Below are 26,094 nucleotides of genomic sequence, written 5' to 3'. Positions count from 1 at the left end.
AACTGCGCTGCTGCCACCTGACGTGCCGTGAGCGGCGGGACGGCTCCGCCCGCCCTACAGCCCTCCTGGCTTCTGCTGCCCTCCCTACTCCCCTGGATGTGCGGCTCCTCCGCATCACTGCGATGCGAACAGACGTGGTGTCCTAGCCTCCGCTGGCGCTTTGTCAGCAGATGTAGTGTGAACGTGAGATCCAGCCGAGCCTCGAAGTGCTGCTGCTGGTCCTGCGGGAATTGGTAAGAAGCCTTTTTGTGGGTTTGTAAGATACGTTGAGCTAGAAGTGCAGGGTGCCAGAAGGAAAGGCAATAAAAACAGGAAAATGAGGGAGAGTAGTTTGACAACCGAGTGGGAAGTCTCCTTTCTGTCTCGTTCCGGAGAAGTGTGGGAGTGATGTGCTCTTAGGTACTTTCTTCCCCTTAAGGGTGGGTCATCACACTGAGTCCCTGCTGCAGCCCTTCGAGGAGCACCCCGGGGAGATCATAGAATCACAGTATCATGGGTTGGAAGGGGACCTTGAAGATACCTGATTCCAACCTCCTTCCCGTAGGCAGGGACACCTTCCACGAGACCAGGTTGCTCAGAGCCTCATTCAACCTGGGCTTCCCACCTGCAGCCCACCACCCACCCCAGAACCATCTGTGCCCCAAGATACCCATGCGGGAAAAGGAGCCCACGATGGTGGGGAAGGGGTAACAAGGGACAGAGGTGGAGCTACACCTCAGGCAGAGGGGCACTTCGAGGTACAGGGCATGAAGACACCACTGGGGGTTTGTTGTGAGAAGTCAGTGTCTTGGAGGGGACAGATGGACCGTGGAGCAGGCTAGAGTGAGAGGGAGGACACTAGGCTTGGCTTACGGAGGGAGAATGAGAGGGTTAGATCATTACAGGATGGGGGGTATGAAGACGGGTATCACTGCTCCCTGTTGTTTGCCCAGTGCTAGTGCAGTTGCGTGGCACAGCCAAGCCACAAACTTGAAGGTACTGTGTCCTACCCCTGACCTGCAAAGGAAACTGAGAAGCAATCCAACTCCTCTGGAGGGGAGCCTTCCAGCTCTGTCATTTTCATGCCATAATATCTTTCTACCTATTTCTCAAGTCAGTCAAAACCCGAGTTTACTCTTTAATCCAATCCTTAATCTCTTAGCTTTTCTAACAAAAGCAATGTCTTGCAGGTTTGCCTCATCCCTGCCACATCCCTAGCTGGTTTTAGCTACCTCTGCACTGCCTGTCCCTCTCCTTTCTGTCTTCTTTGACATCCTCACTGGCTGTGAGAATCCCTGACGTTTTGGCTGATACTACACCAGCTATACCCAGTGGCTCTCACTGTACAAGCCCAGATGGGCTCCCACACGAGCTGGGTTTTCAGAAACCTGAATGCATTGTTAAATCAATTCCAGGGAAAGAGGCAGTGTGTGTTCAGACTCTGTTTTGCCAAAGAAGAAATCAAATTAAATTTCTCTTTTCCTGCATAGCTCTTCTAATCACTGGATCTGGATATAAAAAGTAATATTGGAGTTGGTTTTTTTCCCCAAATAAACTTCTCAGCAAACTCAACAATTTTTAGTGTATCTGAGTATATGACAGAGTTCCAAAGTAATCTTCAAAAGTACAGCTGGCAATAAAAATCTTAAGCTTAAAGGTAATAATTAGGAAAAAAGTCAGTTTCTAGTTTTTTTGCCTCAATCTTCAGAAGCTTTGATATTTGACATTATTAGGCACAGTTCACCTGAAAACTTGCTTTTAAAACAAAGATTTTGTTTTTGTGAAAGGGAGAACCAGGGTATTTTGCTTATTTCCTATCCTTGCTAGCTTTTCTTCATTTTTTCAGCACCTGGCCTTAGGATGATTCTATGCACTGCTTAATATTTTTAAAATAATAATTTCTGAGCATCTATTTTTGGGTTTTCCCTCCTAGCCTGTGAATACTCCTTAACTGTATCTGCTTTTTTCAGATTCTGTCTCTGTGTTGGAGGTGGACTTATAAAAAGTTTCAATTTTGTATTGTTGCATTTGAACATTTATAGTATTGTTTTGCTTGTTTATTTTTGCTTTGCTTTAGTAGCCAGTAGCTGAGTCACAGGCGGCTGTCTCAGAGTATTGGTCTGTTGAATACTGTCATGACAATTAAGGCATTAAAATGGTTCCTTTGTGTGAACAGTTACTTTGTCTGTGATCACTTGAAGGAACAGAAAAAGAAACTGATATTTCAGTGCTTAAATGTCTTTCAAAATTGCAGTCCAAAGTGCCACAGCAGACCTGTGATTACGGCGCTTAAAAACAATACAGGGACCCCAGTACAGAAACTGAACAGGTCAAAAGGCTAAAGAGGGTGAAATTTGCCGTTTTGAATACTTGTGTACTTTGGGTGATAAAATGTTGCTTTTAGTAAACATAGGAGTTATACAACATCTGCTGTTTGGATAATTTTAATCATCTTATTTACCAGATCTTCTTGAACAGGGATATCTGGAGTTCTCTGACTAGATGGAGCTATTTCTGTGTAACTGAAGCTTCATTTATTTATTGTCCTAGTTTGGTGTGTGAGACCAATTATCACTGTGTGGAGGAGATCCAGGCTATGTATTCTACCCCCTCTATTCATTTCCCAAGAACAATGGACCACTCGTCAGATCCAGAAGAGCAGCAGGACCTCAACAGGAGGAGACCATCACTTTCAACCAGCTTGCGGCCACCGCTCTCAACCAGACTGGGACCGTCATTTGCACCAACAGGTTTTTTGCTTCTTTCTGTTTTGCGACTTGGGGGAACCACGTGGGGTTTGTACCCCAGGGTGGTGGGTCATACTGGTTTTGTGGGTTAAAACCAATTTCTCCTTGTGCCATTGTATTTATTGTAATATTGTTATTAAAATTGTAACTCGGCCTTATAATCTCTTTTGTTTAGAGTTCATTTATCCTGCCGGTTTACCTGTTAACCAGCACATTTATTTAGACACAAGAGGAAAACAGGATGGGCAATTACTGTCAAGCTCCATGTCTGTTACCTTGCCAATAGCCTGCACACCTTATTCCAGGCCGGGCTGGACAGGGCCCTGAGCAACTTGATTTAGTGGGTGGCATCTCTGCCTATAGCAGGAGGGCTGGAACTACATGATCTTTAAGGTCCCTCCCAACCAAAACCATTCTATGATCCTATGATTCACCTTTTTCATAATGAAAATACCATAGACAAATCCTGTGTTTCTGGATGCTCCCACTCTTTTTGATCTTTCTGTATCTCTCTGCTATCCTTCTGTCTCTGTAAAATATTGTAGATGGGACAAAACAGTGGACATCAAGGAAGAAGCAAGAAACCAGAGCTGGCACTGAGACCATGGAGGCAGAAGCTGAAGTACAAAGTAATAAAGATGAAGCCAAAGAGCTGAAGGCCAAAGAACAGAGGATGACATTGATCTTTGGTACGGCAGACTTAAAAAATGGTAATGATATTTTGTCTGTTCTTCTCTCAAATATTTTCTGTTTCTAATGCTGCTGTTCCATTCTCTATCCTTAGGCTTTATTTTCTCCTATTCTTTACCTTTTCACTGAGGAATATGCAGATGCTTCTCATTTTGACCTGCCAAAGAACTCTTTTGGTTTTTTTGGGAATGAATTACATGAGGATCTCAGAGCTTTTTCCCATTTTAATTCTTCAAATTGGTCATTTCAGCCAAAAAATTCTAGATGCTGGCTCTATCTCTTTCCAAACATAGCCAGTATTGCTTCTGGATTTGCTAAACCATGAACTAGGCTCTAGCTATTCTGCTGCATCATTGGATTGGCCTCTCAGCAGCTGTCATCAGTATTTCAGGTTCTGTGCTAACTAGAAACCCAATCTTACCACTGACTATGCATTTCAGAGCTGTTGTCGGTTTCCATTCCATGTCCTCTCTCCCTTTGGTGATGACTTCAGAAACAGAATTTCTGATTTCTGACTAGGTTTACTTATACTGGAGTGGGGCACAGAACTAGCCACCTTTTTCTTTTCTTTCTTTGAAACTGAGACAAAATATTCCAGAGGCAGGCTGAAGGGGCAACTTGAAGCCTGTGTGATGGACAGCAAGGATCTGGTCACACATGGATCTCTTCATTTTATTGTTAGGCGTGGCTGTGTAAAAGGCTGAATAGAAGTGCTCATACAGGCAGCCTTTCCCTCCTGTTGTTTAGTTTTCTATTTAGGTGTTTTAGGTGGTTTCAGAGGACTGAAAGTAGAGGAACTGGGAGAAATCTGAGTATCGTTACTCAGGCTTACTTGGATTTTTCCCATCAATTGCCAAACAACCAAATGTTATCTACCTGAGCAACAGAAGAATAGATTGAACACTTTTTCGGGTCTGACTAAGATGCTGGGCCTATACACTGAATGGCAAGAGTTTTCTACTTTCAAATAATTTTCCCTTTCTTTTCTTGGACCTATCTCCAGGCCTAGTTCCTCTTTTTCTATGCCTACAGGGGCTGTTGGACTGTATAACCTTGGACAGAGCTGCTGTCTGAACTCCCTGCTCCAAGTGTTTCTCATGAATATACACTTCACAGGGATACTTCGAAGGTACCACCTATTTGAACTGAGATGCTTCCATTGTTGCTCTGTTGTCTCCACCTCTTTTTTATATGGGATGTACTTTTGAAGGCTTAGATCATCAAGGTGCTTTCAGCTCCCTCAGCAAGGTCTCTGCCTTGTTGTGTCTGTCCTATGCAGTCTAGGGCACACAAAAGTAAAAGCTGTGGTGTTTGTACTTGTTAGTCATCTCTGATTCATGTGCCCTTTGCACACCAGTAAGATGCAGTCCTGAACGGAGTCTTTATGACTTGTATCTCTCTTTTATTCCAGGTTTACTCATAGGCCGTTATAAGAAAGGAGGTGATGTGTGTAACCATAGACACTATTAAGTTTAACTTTAAGTAAATATAAACATATTGTAATCTCCAGCCTCTGATCCCTGATTGTCTTGGTTAACACCTCATAGAGAAGCAGATCACGAATACATAGCTTTACTTTGTCTTGCTTGACTGTTCTCCCTGCTTGTTTGTGAGGAGGATTTGGGCTTCTGTCTGCCTACCAACCACAATAATAACTAGTCTGATTTGTTTTCAATTTACTCAGTTCACTGCATCTTTGATCTAAGTGGATCATTCTTATTCAGTCCTTATCCACATTTCTTAGGCGCTCACTACTGTGTAGAGGAGAAAGAAGACAAGTTACAGACTTGCAGAAATGAGAAGTGTCATGAAGGCACAAAGCTTAATAATATAGACAAGTAGGTTACCATGAGTATTTGAAGAAAGTCTTAGAAAAACCTGAGGACTGCAATAAATTTAGGGAGGATATAGAGCTTTTTAGTTGGCATATAGTTGAAATACAAGCATTATTATTCACATGCCGATGAAATTTTGATGATATTTTGAGAATAAGAACATGAATCAGTGGAAGGCAAGAACAGCTCTGAAGCTGGCCATAACTAATGTTTTTTTCTAGAGCCCAGAAAGCACTTAAGGTTCTGCTCAGCTTGTCTCTTATTCAGGAACAGGCCAGTTTTACATTGTGGCTTTTTACTTAAGAACTGTCAGCCTACACTGTGGGGTGAGCTAGTGCAGGTGACTCATTCCCCTTTTTATTTCTTTTCCTGAAAATATACCTATTCTGGTTCCTCATGAGTTGCTAGCTGGGCTGCTCACCTCTGCTTCTTCAGGTATTATGTCTAATATTCCTTCATTGTACTGCTTGATTACATTCATGTTGCTTCTTCCCTTTATAGGATCACAGTGCCACTATATGCCATGCAGAAGAGGATGAATGTCCCATACCAAATGCTTCTGCTGTTGGAGGAGATGCAGCGTGGCAAGCGCAAAGCTGTTCATCCCACAGAACTCGCTTGCTGCCTTTCAGCACACAGAGTGGATTGTAAGCAGTACTGCCTCATCCCCACCTTTGTGTGCAGACCAGGGTGTTGATTATCCAGCACTAACAAGTAGTGCAGACTCCAGCATGTTCATTCAGAAATGTCAGGAGTTAAGGTGCATGATGATGTAGTGCTCTTTATAGCCTGCTTCCCACTTATGAGTGCAATGCTGTGTATTACTTGTGAAGAGGGGGGGAAAAAAAAAGCCACTACTGTAAATCCTTGCTGATATCCAAAGGGAGAGAAGACTATCAGACTGCTAGAAGACTCAACTACAGATACTAGCCAAGGGGAAAGGACTGTGCAGGGCAGAGAAGATAGCTTATAGCTTGATTTGTCTTGCTGTACTGGCATGATAATAGTGAATTAGCTGCTGATACATATTAGAAGAAAAGATAATGAGTTCACTCATATGTCCAAGTATAGAAACTATATTCTTCCTGTTCCTTCTTATAAGAGCAGAGAGGAGAATTTGCTGGCATAATCTCCCAACTGGTCAAAGTCCCAAAGGAGAGAGGTTGTGGAATATGGGTGACTGGTGACAGCAGGATGCTGAGATTCTGTCTATGCGTTCAAATACACAGGGTGTATCTTGCTCTTTATTGTATAAAAGCCCAAACAGGACAGTACTAAAAGGGTAGTTGGTAGCCAGCCATCTTTCTTAAGGAGGAACAGAAGATAAACTCAATATTTCTGTTTGCATCATTTTCTCCCTTACGCTGAATGTCTTTGCAGTCTGCCTTCCCTCTTCCAGTTAAATACCCAAAGGGAGTTTGTAAAGCTTGACAATTTCCCACCTTGTCCTTACGCTTTAAAATTCAGGTGTGGTTCATAAGCTCCTACATTTTAGCAAGTGGTGCTTCACCTGGATCAGAGATGTGCTATTAGACATGAGAAATGTGCATGTTCTGAGCTTCATTTTGTCAGGGATGTCTGTAATCTTACTAGAACACAGCTGAAGTCAATAACTGCAGACTTGCAGGGAAGCTGAAAGCACTTCCTCATCAGGTTGTTGGATTATTCTACAAAATTTGTTCCACCTATGATCAAACATAAAAGTAGCCCAGAAATACCAAGATATTGCTATATTACATGTAACTTTTGTTCAGTTCCTAAATCTTGAGTTCATCATAGGCTGATAAAATCAGTTCTTTGCATTCAAGGATGTAGATTTATTTCTTTTCCCCTAAGTTCAATCTTGAAGCATTTCCCTGCTGAGCCATTCTAAGCAAGCTGTGCATTGAGCTGTATGCCACCATCTTAGGTTTCTTAATATTCCAGTTTAGCCAGAGTGGAAAGCCAAAGCACAATGTCTTGTACTTGGCTTCATGTGCTGTAACCATGTGCTTTTTCCCTGGATAAGGATCAAGGGGTTTATGCTATTTGGTGCATGAGACATATGGATAAGCTCATTATCATTTTTATCTCAGTGCTCAGAAGCATTATAGCCTTCATGAGGAGGTGAGGGAAAAAGGTCTGTGGTATAATAAAGGTGAAAAAGAGAACAGAATATTCCCTGTATTGTTTCTAAGAAGGATTCAAAAGGAGCTTTTTACAACGGCATGTAGTGAATAGGGCAAGGGGTGATGGCTTTAAATTGAAAGAAGCTGGGTTTAGATTTGATGTTAGGAAGAAATTCTTTACTGTGAGGGTAGCAAGGCAGTGGAATAGTTTTTCCAGAGGAGTTGTGGATGCCCCATGCCTGGAAGTGTTCAAGGCCAGGTTGAATGGTGCTGTTCTAGTGGAAGGTGTCCCTTTCTGTCGCAACAAGTCCCTTCCAACCCAAACCATTCTGTGATCCTATGAATACAACTCTCAACTCAGTGACACATCTGAGCCCTATTTTCTGGTAGGTATTTGGTATACTTCTGTCTCTACATCTGGTGTCAAGGACACAACTTTAGCACTGGGTGGTACAAGCCCTCCTGTCTTCTCGCATTACCTGCTCAGGTCACATGGAGAGATTGCAGCTCTTGTCCAGTCTAAGTTCTGTCCCTGACAGGGAGTGGCAAAGGACAAGAGGCTGGATCTAATGGTGGACAATAATTCTCCCTTTGCCATCTGTGGGAGGTCTGTGCTTTGTGCTGTTCATAATACTGATTGAGGTTGTGTTTTCTGTTTGTCCAGTGTTTGTACAGCATGATGCTGCTCAGCTCTTTCTGCGTCTCTGGAACTTGATAAAGAAGCAGATGAAAAAGCTAGAGTTGGTAAGGATGGTCACTGAAATAAACACCAGGTCCTTTGGCCCTTATCATGTGTTATGTCTTCTGCTCTTTGAAGAAGGATCCCATTCACTGACAATTGCCCTAAGTTAAATTCTTAAAATTATCTGTCCTCTGTTTTGGTCTTTCCTCACATCTTTCAAATGGGAGAGGGAACCTTGATTTCATAAGCTTCAACATTTTGAATTACAGCTATTTTTTTCATCCTACTTTAGGGCATGCCAGAGTCTCTGTTCTAGTGGGCAAGCTGATTAATAAGTACAAGATTGATCTTTTTGCAACAACAAATTTAGTTTTCTTTCATTTGTTTTTCCCTAAATTGCTTTAAGCATTTATTGGCATGGCTTGACACGGCTTTTCCATTCTTTGAAGTCAGCCATGGACATTTAATTATAATTAGTCACCTGTTAGTATGTTATGTATGTGACAGTTTCTCACAGGGGCCTGGGAAGAGAAAAGTGACTCTTACTTGACTCAATCATGGTATTAATTCACACAGAAGACAAGCTTCTGTTGCAGTGTCAAACAAAACAGTACAATTCTGCATCAAGGCAGAATTTAACTGTCTAATCTTGTTATAGGCTGTATCTCTCCCCTCTGATAGGGGATGAGGGGAAAAAGGTGTCCTCCTTTGAATTGTGGGAAGTGGCCTGTCTACATAAGTCAATGTTAGATGTTGTTTTGAACCATAAAGCATTGACCTGGCTTGAAATAACATATCCGCATATACTCTTCCACCCACAAGGATATACCTCACCTATCATCTTCATAAACCCTGTTTTGGCCTTTTTGTTATCCCTCCAGGTTGAAGAACTGAGTGATTTGTACACTATCTGCATAGAGGAGCATCTGGCCTGTGAGACTTGCTCTTTTGAAACAAAGAGCAAGAGCAGCATGTTAACCCTTCCACTCCCAGTGTTGGATTCCAATTCTCACAGGCTGAAATCTCTGGTAAGTTTAGTGGCAACACTGTTTCCTTAGGAGAAAGATTCTGCTCTGTTCACTGTGGGAGCCATATCCTTGCAGCACCGGTGTCTCCTGTGTCTTATATAGAATCTCTTCAAGGCCTCTGTACAGTGTTTGGGATTTTTACTCTGGTGGTCTTTTCTCCTTCACCTTTCTTATTTGTTTGGAGGAGTTTTAGAGGTCTCAAAAAATTTGTTTGATTTAGGGACTGGAAAACAAAGTCCTTGAGTCACCTTTTTAGAAAGAATGTTGACTAAATACTCTATAACGGACTCAAAGGCTCAAACTACACAGTGTTGTGTGTCCCTGCGAGACCTTAGATACCACAGTGAGGTGCCCTGGATAACTTGGAATCCCTGGCCAGACACACTGCATTTGCCCAGTGCAGTGTTCTTTGACTTCTGAGTCAGTGGTGCTGTTGGATATCTGGATACAGCAGTGCTGATGGCTTTGTAGGTGCTGGCACAAATACAGTGGATTTTTCAGGTGCCAGTGGACCATTGAACCTTATTGATACTCTGACCACTTTATACTGTTTCAGCATAAAGGAACCTCTTTGAAAACCTCTAAGGCTTTGAAGTAGGTATAAAATATACTTAGGCATCAACATCTTCTTTGTGGAAACTGTGGTACCCTATTTTTTTCACCAACTAATGCAATCAAAGATAGGAAAAATGGGGTATCTTTTTTTAGGCTGCTAGACAGTCTTTTGTCCTTTGAATAAAATACGCCTTCTGTAGTGTGTTTTTGTTTGCTTGTACTCTGTGAAATAAAGTAGAGATAGAAATCCAGCTTGAAGGAATTCAGTTGAAAGCAATCCCCTCTGTCTTCACAGGAGGACTGTTTACAATACTTTTTCCATCCAGAAGAGCTGAGTGGTCAAAATATGTGTTTCTGTCAACAGTGTGGAAGGAAAACACCTTTTTTGCAGGTAATTGGGGAATTATTTTCCCATATGTCTCTCACACTCAGAAATCCCTTTAGGACTGGGAAGGGAAAGGACTCAACCACGTCAGTTTAGGAAGAGATCAACAACTCAGATTTGTAACCACAGCAGTGTCAGCAAGGTATAAACCACATGTATCTTCTTCCTGTTAGAAAGTTCCCTGCTGTAGATGTAGCTCTTGCCACAAAATATTTCATAAGTTTTACTCTAAGTCATTAAGCAGAAGAGCTTCTGTTAGTTTACTTTACTGTGTGTCCACTGTGGGCCTTTACACTACTGAGTAGCTGCGGAGGTGGACAAAAATATTTTACTTGGAACTGTGCATACACCTAAAAGTAGAATTCTGTAGGATGATTTCCTTTCTTTCTTGCTCTTCATTGGGCTCCACACTTTTCAGTGTATCAGTCTCTGCCAGATGATGAATTACCTGTTTCATGAAGAGACAAGTGCATTAAATAAAGCAGTGTGTGAGGGTGACTGCCTCAGCAGAAGGCTTGTAGGGGAACTACCACAATATTTTCACAATTGGGCCACCTCTGAGGCCACATTTAATCCATATGTCTTGCTGGCAGCTGTGGCAGCAACAGCAATATCAACAAAGGCAATACTGGAAGGAATGAGCTGTCAGCTTGACATATTTAATGAACTCCAGGGGTCACATGTCACAGGGAAGTTGGCTTGCCTCTCACCTACCTAGTGCTACCAGTCTAGGGTTCAGAAGGCAGATGAGAAATAAAGCAGCCTTTGAGAGACCCAAGGCTGGGTGCTGATCACACTGAAGCTGAGAAACTTGGTTATCACATTATGTGTATGTGTCTTGTGTGCAAATGGGCTTACAAAAGTTTGGCATCTGCTGGCTGGTGGAATCAGTAGTGATTCACTTGTAGTACTGATTGTTCTCCATGCTACATTTACTGGTTGGCAATGGCTGTTTCCAACCCATCTCCCCAGGGTTTATTTCTTAGTTTACAATTGCATTATTTATTACTTTACAGAGCATGAAACTTGTCCATCTGCCACAGACTCTGACCATACACCTAAAGCGCTTCTGCTTTGAAAAATCGTCCTACATGCACAAGCTTAGTCACTATTTGCCATTCCCACAGGACCTTGATTTCAACAGAGTCTTGACAGAAAATCAGTGTCAAGCAGATGACAATGAAAAGGTGAGATACTCCTAAGGCTATCTAAAAAGGGCAGATTTTCTTCTCTCTGCTCAAGTCTCATCAAATTTTAAGAGATCACACCAGTACTTGCCTGATTTCAAAGTGCCTGTCTTAAAAAGTTATGTCTCAAACTTCACTTATGTCTGGGGTTGTCTCACTTCCTATGGTTTTAACTGGTTCAGTCATTATTCAACATTCTGTGCTCACAGTAAATCACCAAAGGCACCGTAACTGCAGCTTCCTGCCATAAGGACAAAAGCCAGGCTTTACATTTCTGACCTGTCCAGGACAGGGGAACTCCATTATTGGTATTTTCAATGCAGTGTTGTTGGCCACAGAGTTGAGCTTAGCATGGAAACAACAGCTTTACCAAGCAGATGAGAGTGATCTGCCCCACTGTGGACCTGTCCCCTTTACTGGGAGTTGAGCAAAATATGTGCAGGTATTCCCCCAAAGAACGGTAAGCAGTGGAAATTATTCAAAAGGTTTGTTTCAGAGGTGAGAATGCTGAAAACTTATTAGCTGTACATCCAGCACCAGGCCTCAGAGGAAAGGGAAAAAGGCAAGGCTTTTGTTTGCGCTTCAGCTTTATCATCGCTTCTTCCCCCTCTGCTCCCCCATTGGCTGCCAAGGCCTTCCAGCACATCTGTGAGTGTTCTCTCTTGTGCTCAGGAAGTAACCTTCCATGGAATGCATGGAGAAAAACATCCAAAAACTGTGTTGAGGAAAGATGCCTTGTTCCAGGCAGGAAAGCTTCCTCAGTGAAAATTAACTGCCTCCTCAGTGGCAATATCTTCCAGAAAAGAGCTATTTACCCACACACAGGGAAAAAACAAGGGGAAGTGTGGCAATAGCAGAAGTCACTGGTGTGGTGTTGGCTGTAGAGTAACATCTTTGATGTCCCTTTGCTTTCCTACTACCTTTTTCACATTCCTGTGATCTCCAGGGAACCTGCCAGCTCATAGCTGGCAGGTAAAACTCTGAGAGTAAGAGCGAAAAAGGCAGGATCATCAAGGCCAGTCTGATCTTCCTTTTTTGTTACAAAATCCACTTCCTTGCTGTCCTGGATGCTGCTTCTCTTCAGTCAATGGCAAATGAGAATTGCCACACTGAAAGTTACTCTTTTGTGTCTCTTTGCAGGCTTCCTGGCAGTATGGCCTTTTTGCTGTTGTTGCTCATTCAGGATCAACTAGTTCTGGACATTACTGTGCCTATATTAAAAGCCTGACAGAGTGTAAATGGTATTGCTTTAATGATTCTGAGGTTTGCCAGGTGAGGAGATCAATCCACATCTCTTTTGTACTCCTTCAGATCTCACTCAGTCTGACTGACTGCTAATTAGAGTGAACCAGGAAAGGAAACTGCTGCTGCAGAGCTTTGTGCACCTCTGCTGAAGGATACTCTGAGCTAAGGGCAAAGTGGCTCTTGCTTCTGTACCAAACAAGGCCTCTGGTTCTTCTTTGTGATTTGCAAAAGCAGCCATTGAATGTGTATGTACTCTACATCTGTTTGATGTATGTATTAGAAGAGGAACTATTTTTCCTTGAAGGGTAAAAGCAATAAACCAATTTATTAAAAGGTATTTAGTTCCTGGAAGTGCTACTTAGACCACTCCTAGGAAAACTGGTGCACTGTTATCACAATTTGTCCATCTCCTAAGAGTTTTTACCAGACTCCTCTTGTGTGTTTTTTTTCTCTAGGTATCATGGGATGATGTTAAATGCACCTATGGACATGCCAGCCTCCATTGGTATGCAAACATGTATCTTTTTTTACTTAATGCTGCTCTGGACTTTGGAATGAGGACAGCAGAGAGAAGGAAGACAGTGGTTTGAATTGCATATTGCCTGGGATGTAGTGGGAATGCAGAAGAGTAGAATAGGCATCCTTGCATTGATTACTCTGATGGGACTGCATATGACTATCCTGGCCGCCTGCAGGGTTCCTGAGTAGTCACAGATGGGGCTGACTGAAGTTAGATATGTCAACCAGGATTTCTCCATGGGTTTTTTTGAATGCATCATAAGAAAATGAGCTTAAGGGTGTGGGATAATTATAAGAGGGTGATAATCCCTTCTCTAAACTACAGTGCTGCCAGGGAGTCAGCTTTATATGCTGTCTCAGGAACACTGGAGAGGCTCAGCTTAGTTGATCTAAAACTCAAAAAACTGAGCAGGAGCAAACCTGGGAGGTTACTTGCAACCTAGATCTTCAAACATACACATTGTGTTTTGCTTTTTCTTTGCCTCCACAGGGGAGAAACGGCTTATCTCTTGATTTACATGAAAAAACATCCTCAGTAGTTCTATCCAGGATTACCAGAATGTCTTGGAAAACTGTGCATTGTCCATGGAGCTCAGCACCTCTGTGCCAGCGTGGACTTGTACAAATGTTCCATAAGAAAGACATTTTTCCCTCAGCAACATCTGTGTTCATAATTATTTATGAAAAACACTCAACTAGAGAAACGATCTAAGAACTGTTGAAACTAGAAAGTTTATCTTTCGTACATTTTTTATATTTATGTGATTCTACATATTCTTTTCCTCTTTAAAAGATAGTGAATTTGTTTCCTTAATGCTGGTGCCTAAATTCCCATACAGGGGAAGTGTTTGGTCTGAAAACCTGTATGATGTTCCAAAGAGGCGTGTAGTATGAGTGGAGACCAGTGATAGCCATACCTAGACAGTACAACCAGTGAGAGCTTGAGACTTTGCCCTTTTAGCACCATGTTAGATGCTGGCAAGCTGGGCAGAAGACCCCAAAAGTCACTCCAGAAACAGCTGCAGGAAGGATCAGAACCTTTATGCCACATGCCAGTGATGCTTACTCCTTAAAACCTCCCTGAAAATGAATCACCTCAGGGACTGATACTTGAAAATTGGTATGAGCATAAAGAAGAGTTTTAAATCAGGAGCTGTTGTAGCAGTTCGGATTTAGAAGATGAGTTTGTAATATTTGTGCAGCTGATGATTGTTTTAACATGCTTATCAGGCAATTATATGCATTTTCTTTCTGTAGAGAGAAAAGTATTCAGAGCAAAAGAGATTCTACAGCTAATTAGTGATTTTGCACAATACAGGCCATACACTATGAAAAGGGAAGTAAGATGCCTTGATGTGCCTGAACTTTTGGAATTTTCCTTAAGTATTCTTCACCTGGTTTTGTTTTGCTCTCGCCTTTCTCTCTGTTTTGCTGGAATTTTTTTTGCTCTCACCTTTCCTTTTCTGCCCATGACACGGAAATGCCCCTCATACAGAAAATATTCTGGAGAGAACAATTGTATAAAAAAGTGGGTAATTTTTAAATCTTCTGTTGAGTCCTGTTACTCTGTGCTGTTGGTTCAACCTGTGTTCCCATGGCAAGACAACACAGTTAGAGGGAAAATGTAAGGGAGCTAGAAAGGAAGATTGGTCTCATGTGACTGTGAAGAACCGTGTTCACAAGGCTCTATTGTAAGGAAAGTTAAAAACTCTGATTATGATGCTTTTAATGCACTTGTGGCATTAAGTCTTATTGTACCACATTTTGTGAAGGGATCAAGGATTCCAGCAGTTTGAGATCTCGAAGTATCTTCAAGCCTAACATATTCTGTCACTGTATCTTTACAAAGATCCTATTTTTGCAGGACTGAGCGGATTTTAAAATTACTAATGTAGATTTCATAGCAGATATGTATAACCTAATTTTATTTTGATAATGGTGATGAAGTGCACAAATCATGTCTGTTTTCTGTTGGTATGTGGAAGTTAAATTAAGACATTGTGGAGCATAGCTGTGAAATTACACTTTCATGGTGTAACAGGTATTTATTTTGCCATACTAGCAAGACCCGTTATTCTGTTCAACTCTCTTGTATTTATACTGCTCCTTCGGTGTTAAAAAATTATCCTGGTGTATTCTTTGTCACCAGGATGAGGAATTTTTGGCCTATTCACCTTCACAAATGCGTTGCAATCTTTCTAAAGCACCTTGTAATGGCTGAGTAAGAAAACCAAGTTCCTGTTTACTTTATCCAGCATTTTGTCAAAATGAAGTAGCTGAAAAACTATGCTCTTCCAGAAGCTGAGGAGTTAATGGGTTAAGAGACTGACAAGACATTTCTAATTAGATATAACTTGAAATTGTAAAGCTTATCCTTATGAAAAATGCCTCAAGTGTGTCATGACCTTCCAGGGATGTTACCCGTCAAGGAAGCAATTGTTGAGATACATTGAGAATCTTTTCAGTCAGTGAAAAAAAAATTAATCTCAGTGAAACTTAGTAAATGTTTTTGAATAAAATATTACGGGCTAAATTCCCTAGAAAATGGGTCTTGTGGTTTATTCTTGGTCTGTTCTTCCTAAATATTCTAAATGCAGGTGGGAAGCCACAGTTCACATGCACAGAGGTGTATGCTCAGATTAAGTATTCAGGGTAGAGCTGCTGCTAATGTTTAGCTCTAAGAACGAAGGAAAACCAGCTATACCTGGACACTTCACCCTCATGCTGGAGACATGATGGGTTTGCTTTCGGATTTGCTGCCATGTGAAAGCTTATGTTGATTCCAGATGCAGATGGGCCATGGGAGGAGCAGGATGGGGTACAAACTGTATGGCAATTTAAAACCTCAGTTTTAAAAACTCTGCCTGACGTGAGCTGCTTTTGCAAAAAGTCACCTTGGCTGCCTCTGTGTCCTCAGCAAAGCTCAGCCACACCAGGGATAAACTGGCACAGGAGTTTACTTACATCTCAGGAGCTCACTTTCAGCTAAGTGCTGGTGTACTGCTATGCAGGCATAACATGGAGATTCAGTGCTAATGTGAAGTCCTTGCCCTGGGGTGGCTACAGAAAACAGCTCCTGCATTTCTGCCAGGAAAAATTCTCTACCATAGAGTCACCACAAAGGAGTCAAGATTATTATTAATAGCAGTAGTAGCAGTATTACTAGATCCGTGTTTGAGTCACTTTGCAAATGAAACCCAGCACAAAGAGCAAGGGCTTTGAAAACTGAGATAAAGCCAGGAGTATTGGTGTGGAGAGATTATTGTTGATCCTGGTAACTCCTCACTTCCATTTTTTATTTGGTTTAGGATTACCATGTCTTAAGAGAAGGAGCAGTAGCAAGTTACACATTTTCTGCTTCATCTCTGTCAAACTCTTCCTCACATTCAGATATTCCCCACATTCAAGAAACACACAGAAAAACAGAAAAATGTAAATATATATAATAAATACACATCTCACATGTCATTTTTAAAATGTCAGTAGCAAATGTGAATAGCAAAATTATACATGGAAATAAAAGTGAAATAGTTTTTGATACTTCTAGTATCATTTTAGTTTACGATGGTAACTTATCAACTAGTTTTCATTGGTATTCACACAAAAAAGCTGCACATGAGACCTACATTTATAAAATACTTCCCAAAAAGGACGTTCCAATACAGGTTAAAAAATACGGGTTAATAAGACTGTAGTTACTCTAAATTACAATGGAAAGTGTAAAATTTATTAGGACTTAGCATTACTAGTAATTTTAATTGATAATGCCTTTACAGATAATTTTGTGGATCATGATAATCTGTTGTGTCTGATAGATCCCAATAGCAAATCTTGAGATGATATTCCTGCAGGAGAATGGCTGTCAAAGGCATCTTCTTCCAACAGGCTTAAACTTTGATAGGCAAATTCTCTCAGTGTCAGTCACTGCCTGTTTTTCCTCTGGGGACAGCTTTAGTTTTTGCCCTGCTGGTAGCCAAAGAGTGCTGGCCTTTCACCGCTCCTGGCATTTCCTATATTGGCTGCCTTTTGGGCACCTTTGTCTTAGTGGTCTCTCCTTAGAGGCAAGTTTCTGGTCCTGCCTGGACAGAGACCATACCTCTCCCAGGGACATTTTGGCAATGACAAGCCCAGGTCATCCTTGCTATTATCATCCATGTGGTATTTCTTCTCTAACACAGCTGAGGCTTGAAGCTGTGAGCAGAAAGCAGCACTTTCCTAACAAGTGCAAACAGAAACCTCAAACCACCTTTCAAAGGTATTTTATGAAGCAATTAATTTTTACAAGAGAACAGTTTAGCTCCGACTCTGCTGTTTCCCAAGTGGCTGGCTCATATTTTACCATCTTCAAGTTGGCAGGCTCAACACTGTTTGCACTTGTCTGTAGAAACATGCCCAGGAGTCACCAACCCTTTAGAGAGCTGCATAGGTAACAGAAATTTCTGATACATATGAAGGAAAAACACTGGAAGAGAAATGCTTCTGAGCTAAATCTTCCTGATTTAAAGAAGAAAAGTTGTAAGTACAGTGAAAAACTGAATGAAGACCTTCACATAGGCTTAGGAAATGCTCTGTGCTGACTGTTTTCCTACATGGACTCATGACTGAACATTTGGCGGCCGACGGGATGCAGTTTAATTCCATATGAAAATGCTTTGCTGTGTGAGGGATTGCCAGAGCAAGGAATGGGATAATGCTCTCCATGTGTGCCTTTGTGATTGGCAGAGCTGAGGTCAAGAAGCCAGGAAAGTCCCTCCCATTAGAGAGGTGGCTACACACCACTGAAGACAGGGAAGCAGCAGCTGTGCTGGAAAGGCAGCCTGTTGTTAATCTACATCAGCTTCTGCAATGAGCTGAAGGGAGTTTCTTCCCATCCTTGTTTGCAGACCACCTGTATAGGTATTTTGGCAGTCTCTGTGACCAGAACATCAAATAGATGATTTATAATCATTATAACTCTCCTATATATAATCCATTTTTCTTATAGATAAGGAGACAAAACAGGTGAGTGAATGAAATCTCCACATAGCAGCCTTGAGCAGTACAACTACTGGTGAAACCTTGCTTTCATTGCAGGATTCAGGCAAACATGCCTAAACTTTTTTGACCTCAGAAACAAAATTAAAAGGGTTCTCCTTTGGCTTGTCTCAGCTGCAGTGATCTGCTCACCTCAGTTGAAATCCTTGCATATGGGGCTGAGGTGTCCATGATCCAGGCCAGCTCTGACCCCAACTGCCAAGCTGTAGGATGGGGAAATGAGAAGTGTGAGGTATAGGAAGGTCAGGCTGCTGGTTGAGGCAGGCACAAGCAATGACTTGAGGAAACAAGTGAAAAACTGCTCAACAAAATCCTAGCAATCCAAGCAAAGGTACAAAATCCTAAAGGAAATTTGGTGCTGGAGGACAAGAGTTTGGTACCTCTGGGGACCTGTTGTAGGGAGCAGCAGGGTGGACCCTTGGCCACCTGATTGATACCTGCTGGGGCTCTTTGGGTGCCTGCCATGGAGGTCCTGAGCATACTTATGGCCAGCCTCATGGCCTCTTAGGTTTTGTTGAGTTTTATCTGTGTTAACTTCAAAACAATGGTTTTCTGCTTTCAGGCTGAGCCTATTCTGCAGGCAAGGTCTGCACACAGTAAAAAAGTGTCCACAGTAAAAAAGTGCCTAAAGTAGGTGACCTGCCCTGGGTCACGAGGCATTTGGGGTGCTGCTGATTGGAACATGGTCTTACACTGGGACTGGTTTTGATGGTAACCAGTTAAAGACAGGACAGGGAAGGAGAAGTCCATTAATGGCTGGATAAGCAATAAATGCTTATCATTCATATCTTTAAAATGAACTCTTGCAAAATTTTGGGCAGGGCTCTGAAATCAAGTACCATGCCAGCTCCTTCTCTAGTACCCAGAAGGCTCCAGGCTGGGGTCAAACCCACTCGCATAGAGTTTGGATTTTCCATAATAGGCTGCTATTCCTACTAAAACTGTATTCCTGTATAAGCAGAAGAAGTTTTTTAGTTGTGAACTGTAAAAAAATCTTAATGTAGAACAGCATGCAAGCAGAAACGACCGTAAAGTAACCTGGCATCAAGGACAAGGCATCCTAAGGTGTTTGACTTTCAAACAGCAGGTAAATACAGAAAATGCCACAGTGGCTGCTCCAAGATACACACACAAGTGTAAGGTAGTGTGCCATTAATTATCATCAGTGATAAACCCTGTCTACTTGATTATTTTAAATATACCAAGAAAATTGGATCAGAATATTTTAAATGTGTTGTGCAATCAGGTGGTTTGACCTTTGACAATATATTATATCCTAGGAATGCTAACATTAATCCTGAGAAACATAGGGGGATTATAAATTAATGGAAAATCAGAAGAGACATTCATTTTAAGTTACTATTCCACGTAAAATATTGTATAATACAGTAAATTATACTTAGATAAGCCATCATGCAGTCTTGGGAGCGGAATGTCAGAGTGGAATATTGTCCATAGCTATGAAGTTCTTTGAACGGATTAAGAAACTCTAGTGAAAACTGAAGTAGGCTTTAAAACCAAAGTGTGCCTTGGGGTCCTCTTAGAGCACCAATGTTGTGATGGATGAGCTCTCTAAAGGAACAAGTTGCTAATAGACATTAATGAGGACTAAATAGAAGAAAAATTTTGGACACATGATCCCTGCCACCACAAAAAATCTCATGTATTCATGCAATGAAAACATGGCCCAAACCCACAGTGATTACTTCTTCAAAGCTATTTGATTTCGAGGTTCCTACAGCAACTTCAGGTGCTGTAACTGGGCATCTCCTTTACCCTGTCGCTCTGACTTGAAGCCCTGTTCAGTGAGTACTGTGTAGAATGAAACACAGGATTATTTTTTCTGAAATAATCTCACCTTTCAGAGTTTATGTAGTCACAGGTATGTTGTTGCCTTTGCTCTCCACCAAAGCCTCCACTCAAAAGCAGTGCCGATCAGTCCTGCGTGGCAGTTTTTCCAGGCTGCAGCAGCATCTAAAGGTAAGGTGTTCCATAATGCTACCATAATTTGGCTACCATTAGCCTGTTCCCCATGCCACCATGGGAGGTGCAGAGTTCCCATGTAGGAAGGGGGTGGAATGAGTTAAAAAGGAAGACTTGTAAAACTTTAAAATTGGCTATTTGGTTGTGTGTAGCCTTGTGGGGAAAAATACACTGCATTTTCTATATTTTTTGTTGTTGTTATTGTTCCAACCAAACACTTTTGATTGGAAAAACTTGGAGAAGTGAAATCGTTAAAAAAAAAAAAAGATGGGTGGGCATATAATGATGTGAAATGTGGGAGGTGGTTGTGGCTTTGCTTCATGGTTCTGTTTGGAGTGCCATTTTCTGGATTCAGTCATCAAATAATTCCTCAGTGTCTGCCAGCCAAGAATCTGAAGTGATATGTATGTATGTATGTATGTATGGCTAGGCTTCGTGAATGAAGATTTGGGAAGGGCTCACCCATGTGGGTGCCCTGCACAGTGGATTTTTTAGGTGAGGCACAGTGTGCGCTAAACTGGCCCCAGCCTTTAACTCCTGAGGTTCATCTGCCACGGCCAAGCAAGCTTGGACTCTGACAGTGAAGTCCTCAGGACTAGAACCTACAGCACCTGGTATTCCCAGGAGGTCTCCCATCCAAGTGCTCACTGGGACCCTGCTGAGTGTCTGAGATCTGATGGGATTGGATGTCAGGAAGGCATTTAACTCTGAAGTGATATACTCTGTTATTAAGTACCAAGGCTGCGTATTTTACCCAGGAGGTGGCACTATCTGTTAGTGTTTTGCATCCTCTCACCTCCCTGTTGTATGACAATTAGATTGTTTGTGTGCAGGGCCAGCATGCATTCCAGAGGTGATTAATTTCCTCATGTCACCAGTAGCTCACATTAAAATTACTCTTAATTTCAGGGAAAATTTCAAGATAGCCTAGTGTCTGAAGGTGAATGCTCAAACTCATCAGTGACTCCCTTGGCCATTTTATTTCAAAAAACTAATGAAAGCAAGATCCAAACTGGAACACCCCATCAGCTGGGAGCTTTAAGTCTCCATATTTGTAGAAGAGCAAACTTCTTAATCTGCTATTTACCAAATTACTGACTTCTCTGGTTTCAGTCTCTCCAAGGAACAGCGAGAGACGCAGTGAAGTTTGCCATCAGTGTTGGGTACTGCTACTTTGATTTGTGCCTACATGTACCAGAACGAGAGTGAGCAGGGATGTGCTACGATAAAAAACTGAAGAGAGTGTTGTGAGCTGAGAAGACATCTTTTTTGTCAGTAAGGTATGTCCTTGTATAACGTGTCTCACATGAGACTTGCTCTCAGAAGGAGAGACAAGGTCCCAACCTGCAAAGTACCAGGAGATGAAGCTGCTCTGGGAATGAACTTCTCTCTCTCAGGACTAAGCAATTTGTGGATGGGGGAAAGCAATAGGTCAACCCCTGAAAAACAAAAGGCTTGATTTGTGAGTGATTTTTTTGTAGTTCATATCCATTGTCAGCCACGGAGACAGGAACTGAGGCAGTGCTCTCGTTACCTCCAAGATAGGAAGCAGGGCTATTGTATTCATGGTAACTCCTGCTGCGCTACTGGCCTCAGCCTGTTAACTCCTGTATGTTATGCTTTGTTTTGTTTTTTCCCCCAACAACAATGGTAGGAAAAACAAAGTAACTTCTATCTACTGGAAGCTGGCAGATTTGATTTTCACTAGGTTCACTTTTTTCTTTGTTTTAATTGTTGCAATAATTGTTGGAATTTTAGAGTATCCCATTCTCATTTTATTTAGTTGACAACACCGCAAATAAAATAAGGTGCACAAAAGTGGCACTCCCTCAAGATGGGCTGTGCCATATTGTGGACTGCCTCTGTGTCTATGCTGCATCTTTCCCTGCCAGGGATGCCCATCCATAGTGAGGGCAGGAGAGCAGCTCACAGGCTTTGTGTTACATCTACCGCTCTGGTTCACCTTTCATAAGAGATCCCTGGTGAAGGAGGCATGCCACAAAACACTTGCTGCCTCCAGCTGTATTATTTGGATCTCTACCTGGTGCACTGGCCCATGAGATTCCAGGTATCATGACTTTAACTCCTGGGAGCCATCTGTCAGAGCTCTACCCCTTTTGGCTTTGAGACCAGACATGCCTTTTTTCCTCTCTAACAAGGAGTGTCATTAAACCTCATTAGGACATAATGATAAACCTCTGCAAGAAGTGTCCAGGAGGAAAGGTGAGGTCATGGCTGCTGAAACTGGGTCTTGTAGTACAAAAATCATCTTATTTTACCCTGCTCAGCATTCCCATGTCATGAATCAAATTACCATTCAGATCACAGTCATGTTTAAAGCATGGAGTTTGTCTGCCATAAGCTTAGCCAGGATCAATCAGTTGTGAATTATTTAGTTCCTATTTTCCCTTTCTCTCTGTACCCCAGGTTAAATAAATCCTTGTTTTCCCATTGTGGCACATCCCTGGCCTTCCCCCAATCTGAATGAGGCACACAGAAGTGTCTCTGCCTGCAGGACAGATTCTTAACAGGCAGATTTTCTTGAAGATTATTCTGTTGGTACAGATTACTGGGTTTGGCCACATCTCACCCCAACACAAACATAAGTCAGCACATCTCCAGCTCCACTCTCTTGCTGAATTTCTAAGTGGTTTCCTTAACTACTTATGATTCTGCCTATCTTAAACTCACTTTTGTGATGATAGGCAGGAGAGGAGCTATTTCCTGCAGGTGGAAATGGCATGATCATTCCCAGTGATACAGATTTTATGGATATGTGGGAGCTACATTCCTTGACAGGCCAAAAAATTCTTACTAGTTTGCAGTAACAACCTGAAAGCTTTAAGCTTTCCACTTTATGAATCGTTCTGAGAGAATCTCCAATATAAAGTATTTCAGATTGCTGATTTCTCTGCACCTTTGGACTCCTTTTTCATGTCACCTTGCAAAAATTTAGGTATTTCTATGTATACTACATACTAAAGTGGCTGGCTGGGCATGGCAAGAGGAAATCTTTGATTATGTGTATACCCTGCAGTGCCTTGAGCTGACATGCTGTTGCTTCAGTCACCACTCCAGTCCCTGAGCAGTTTTGGTAGCTGTAGTTGTAGCCATGCTCATCTCTAGTTGCACCTGAGCTGTCCAGACCTCAAGAAAACCAGCATGCTTGTGCCAATGTACCCAGAGTACCCAAATATCCTGCTCTAGACAGCAGAGGAATTTGGCCAAAGTCCTTTGCTAAAGCTATGTGTACAATACAGGCATAAGCAGAGGGTGTGTGGGAGGCAAGGCTTGGGTACAAGCTCAAATTCCTGCTTGGCTCATGGTTTGAGCTTCCTTTCCCCTCCACCACTGCCACATGCTCAGCACAGCCAGGTACAGAATCATAGAACATTCTGCATTGAAAGGGACCCACAACAATCATTCAGTTAAGCTTTTAAGTGAAGGGCCTATACAGGGACCAAAACCACAACCTTGGTGTTATTAGCACCAGGCTCTAACCAACTGACCTAATCTCAGGGTTGAAAGAAGAATCACAGAATATACTGAGTTTGAAGGGACTCACAGGGATTGTTGAGTCCAGCTCCTGGCCTTGCACAGGACCATCCCCAAGAATCACATAATGTGCCCAAGAGTATCATCCAAACACTTCTTGAAGCTTCTTGAGTCGTGGTGCTGTGACCACTTCTCTGGGGAGCCTGTTCCAGTGCCCACCCAGCCTCTGGGTGAAGAATCTAACACCCAACCTAAACCTCCCCTGACACAGCTTCATGCCATTCCCTTAGATCCTGTCACTGATCACCACAGTGATCAGTGTCTGCCTCTCTTCTTTCTCGCATAAGGAAGTTGTAACTGCAATGAGGTCTCCCCTCAGTCTCCTCTTCTCCAGGCTGAACAGACCAAGGGACCTCAGATGCTCCTCATATGGCTTCCCCTCAAGACCCTTCACTATCTTTGTTCCCCTCCTTTGGATGCTGCTCCCTTAAAACCCCCTTACCTGTAAAAAGAACCACCTTTTCAAAGCTGATGTGGGGCTTGGTAGGTCATCGTACCTTCTGCTTCTGAGAGGTGAAACTTAACTGGTTTCTTTTTTTCTTTTTTTTTTCTTGTAGATTGAGAGTCACCCTGTCTTCCTCAGGAAGAGCTGATTAAGTTTTGCCAATCCAAAGGGATCTCTGTCACTGCATATCATCTCCTTGGAGCCCCCAGCTGGCCATGGTTGTGAATGTTTTATGAGATTTCTTTCTTAGATGTAGGTTGGAGTCAATGCAGTAAACCATTTTTAGGATGTGACTGAACCCTCACAGAGTAACTACTCAACTAAAAGTCTCACACACAGAAACCTCTCTCACACTTACTGTGATATTCAGTCACTAACTCCTTTTACTGAAGTTTCATATTTAGAAGAAAAAGGATCAATTGGTGATGAGATGAAAACAGTGAATTAGCGAATTCTTAATTTAGCTTGGGTGGGCTATTAAACATAAAAGAGAACTTATGAACTAAAAAAAAACCAAACCAAACCAAAACACCACAACAAAGCCACCAAAGCAGCAGATGTTTTATGAAAATAACAACTTTGCAGTCACGGTGAAATAAATAAGTAGGTTTTCCAGTGGATGACTTGAAGAAATTTTGCTTTTACTTCAGTCTTCGTGGCTTTCTCTGACCTGGAACAGGGCATTTACCAGAGCAGCCATACTTGTGAAGGACGAGATGAAATTTTTGGGATCAAGATCAAAGAAATTCCCACCCTGATTCCAGGCTGGACTGAAATATGTTACAGTGAGCTGTTTTAATACAAACTACAGACCTTTTCTCAAGTGTGCACTTGCTATAAAAGGAAAAGAATGAAGGCAGGGGCTGAGCAACAAAAAGATGGTAAATTAAAGTGTGCAAGACGCTGCTTTTTTATCATTTCAAATAATATTCTTAGGCTACAGTGCTTGAGGGAGAGGACAGTGGGCCATTCAACTGCTGAAGTATGCTTTTTATTTTCACAAGTCCAAGCAGAACATAATTCCCTTTTGGATGATCCTCAAATTCAGGAAATCACACTCAAGTACAACAAAACCTCAGCTCAGGTTTACACTGGTCACAGTATTTTCCCTGGTGACATACAGGTTTCGCACTTGGGCTAAATTAACTATTCACAGACATATTATGAAAAGCTGAGTTCCAGCTGTGTCTCGTACACATTTTAATGCTTTAAAAAATATTCTCTCTGCATTAATTTTAATGATGAACAGAAAATTGCCAATGGCTTTGGGCTTTAAGTGGCACACTGGCCACTTCTCCACAGAGCATCTCCGCCAATCGTGGACTCTTGCTCAATGCACTCCCATGTTGTCATCGCAGCTTCAGAGATGGATAAGGAATTAATGAGCTCATGTAATAATTAGGAAGGGTTTACTATAGTGCTTCTCCTACTTGAGCCATCTCTGATTACCAGTAGAGCCGTTCCACATAGGCACACAGGCCCGTATGGTTTTCAGATTTCAGAACACAGGCAGTACTTCTCATCTGTAATTTCCTATCTGTTTTGACACATGCTTTTCCAGCCTCAGATTTAAAGAAACATGCATGTAATTCCCAAAGCTGTCACTCCTCAGCATATCAAAGAAAATTTTAAGGTAAAAGGTACCTTATAGAATCATCGATGGTGTTAAACTTTATACACTAAAAAACCTACTCTGACAGTGGTACAAAGTGTTCTCATCACATTTAGAACAGGCAAAACCTTTTTGTCTATCAGACACCATGTAAGTTACTTCCTCATGAATGCAAAAAAATTACTTTAAAAGGAGCCAAATCTTCAATGATTAAGATGATGCAATTAGACCCCACCAGCACTGTAACTTCAACATTTATTCATTGCTCTCCACCAATGTACCTATTGCACACTTCCTAGTGCTTCAACCTGCTTTTGATATTTTTTCTGCGAATGACCTTATTTGTCTCTTTGCAAACTGCAGTAACTCAGCTGTTTGGGAGCTTTATCCAGGTGTTTGACATTGAATTGACTAAAGAGGAGATGGAAATTGTCCTTGCATTCAAGATATCACATCTGTGCATGAAGCAAGTATCTCCTCCTCCTCCTCCAGGCTTTAGCAAGAT

General features: G+C 41.9%; 1 protein-coding gene across 3 annotated transcripts; it reads left to right on the top strand.

Annotated features, from left to right (window-relative positions):
• On the top strand, positions 1–25,674 carry USP18 (ubiquitin specific peptidase 18). 3 transcript variants are annotated; one of them, XR_011697405.1, is made up of 14 exons: positions 1–233; positions 2,530–2,729; positions 3,272–3,415; positions 4,449–4,545; positions 5,753–5,898; positions 8,024–8,103; positions 8,923–9,069; positions 9,920–10,015; positions 11,026–11,196; positions 12,337–12,468; positions 12,897–12,946; positions 19,907–19,974; positions 21,091–21,257; positions 24,090–25,674. XR_011697405.1 is itself a non-coding variant. In XM_071551419.1 (12 exons), exons 1-12 carry the CDS (start codon positions 97–99, stop codon positions 13,497–13,499), a joined length of 1,470 nt encoding a protein of 489 aa, XP_071407520.1. In that variant the 5' UTR covers positions 1–96; the 3' UTR covers positions 13,500–15,493. The 3 variants fall into 3 exon arrangements, 1 of the variants encoding a protein (XP_071407520.1); XR_011697404.1 differs by having other exon boundaries at positions 3,272–3,436; XM_071551419.1 differs by lacking the exons at positions 19,907–19,974; positions 21,091–21,257; positions 24,090–25,674 and adding an exon at positions 13,451–15,493 and having other exon boundaries at positions 3,272–3,436.
• Positions 25,675–26,094: the final 420 nt, after the last annotated feature.

This window comes from Pithys albifrons, chromosome 3 (genome assembly GCF_047495875.1).
Source record: "Pithys albifrons albifrons isolate INPA30051 chromosome 3, PitAlb_v1, whole genome shotgun sequence".
Classification (NCBI taxonomy): Eukaryota; Metazoa; Chordata; class Aves; order Passeriformes; family Thamnophilidae; genus Pithys; species Pithys albifrons.
This window is presented reverse-complemented; position numbering and strand designations above follow the sequence as displayed.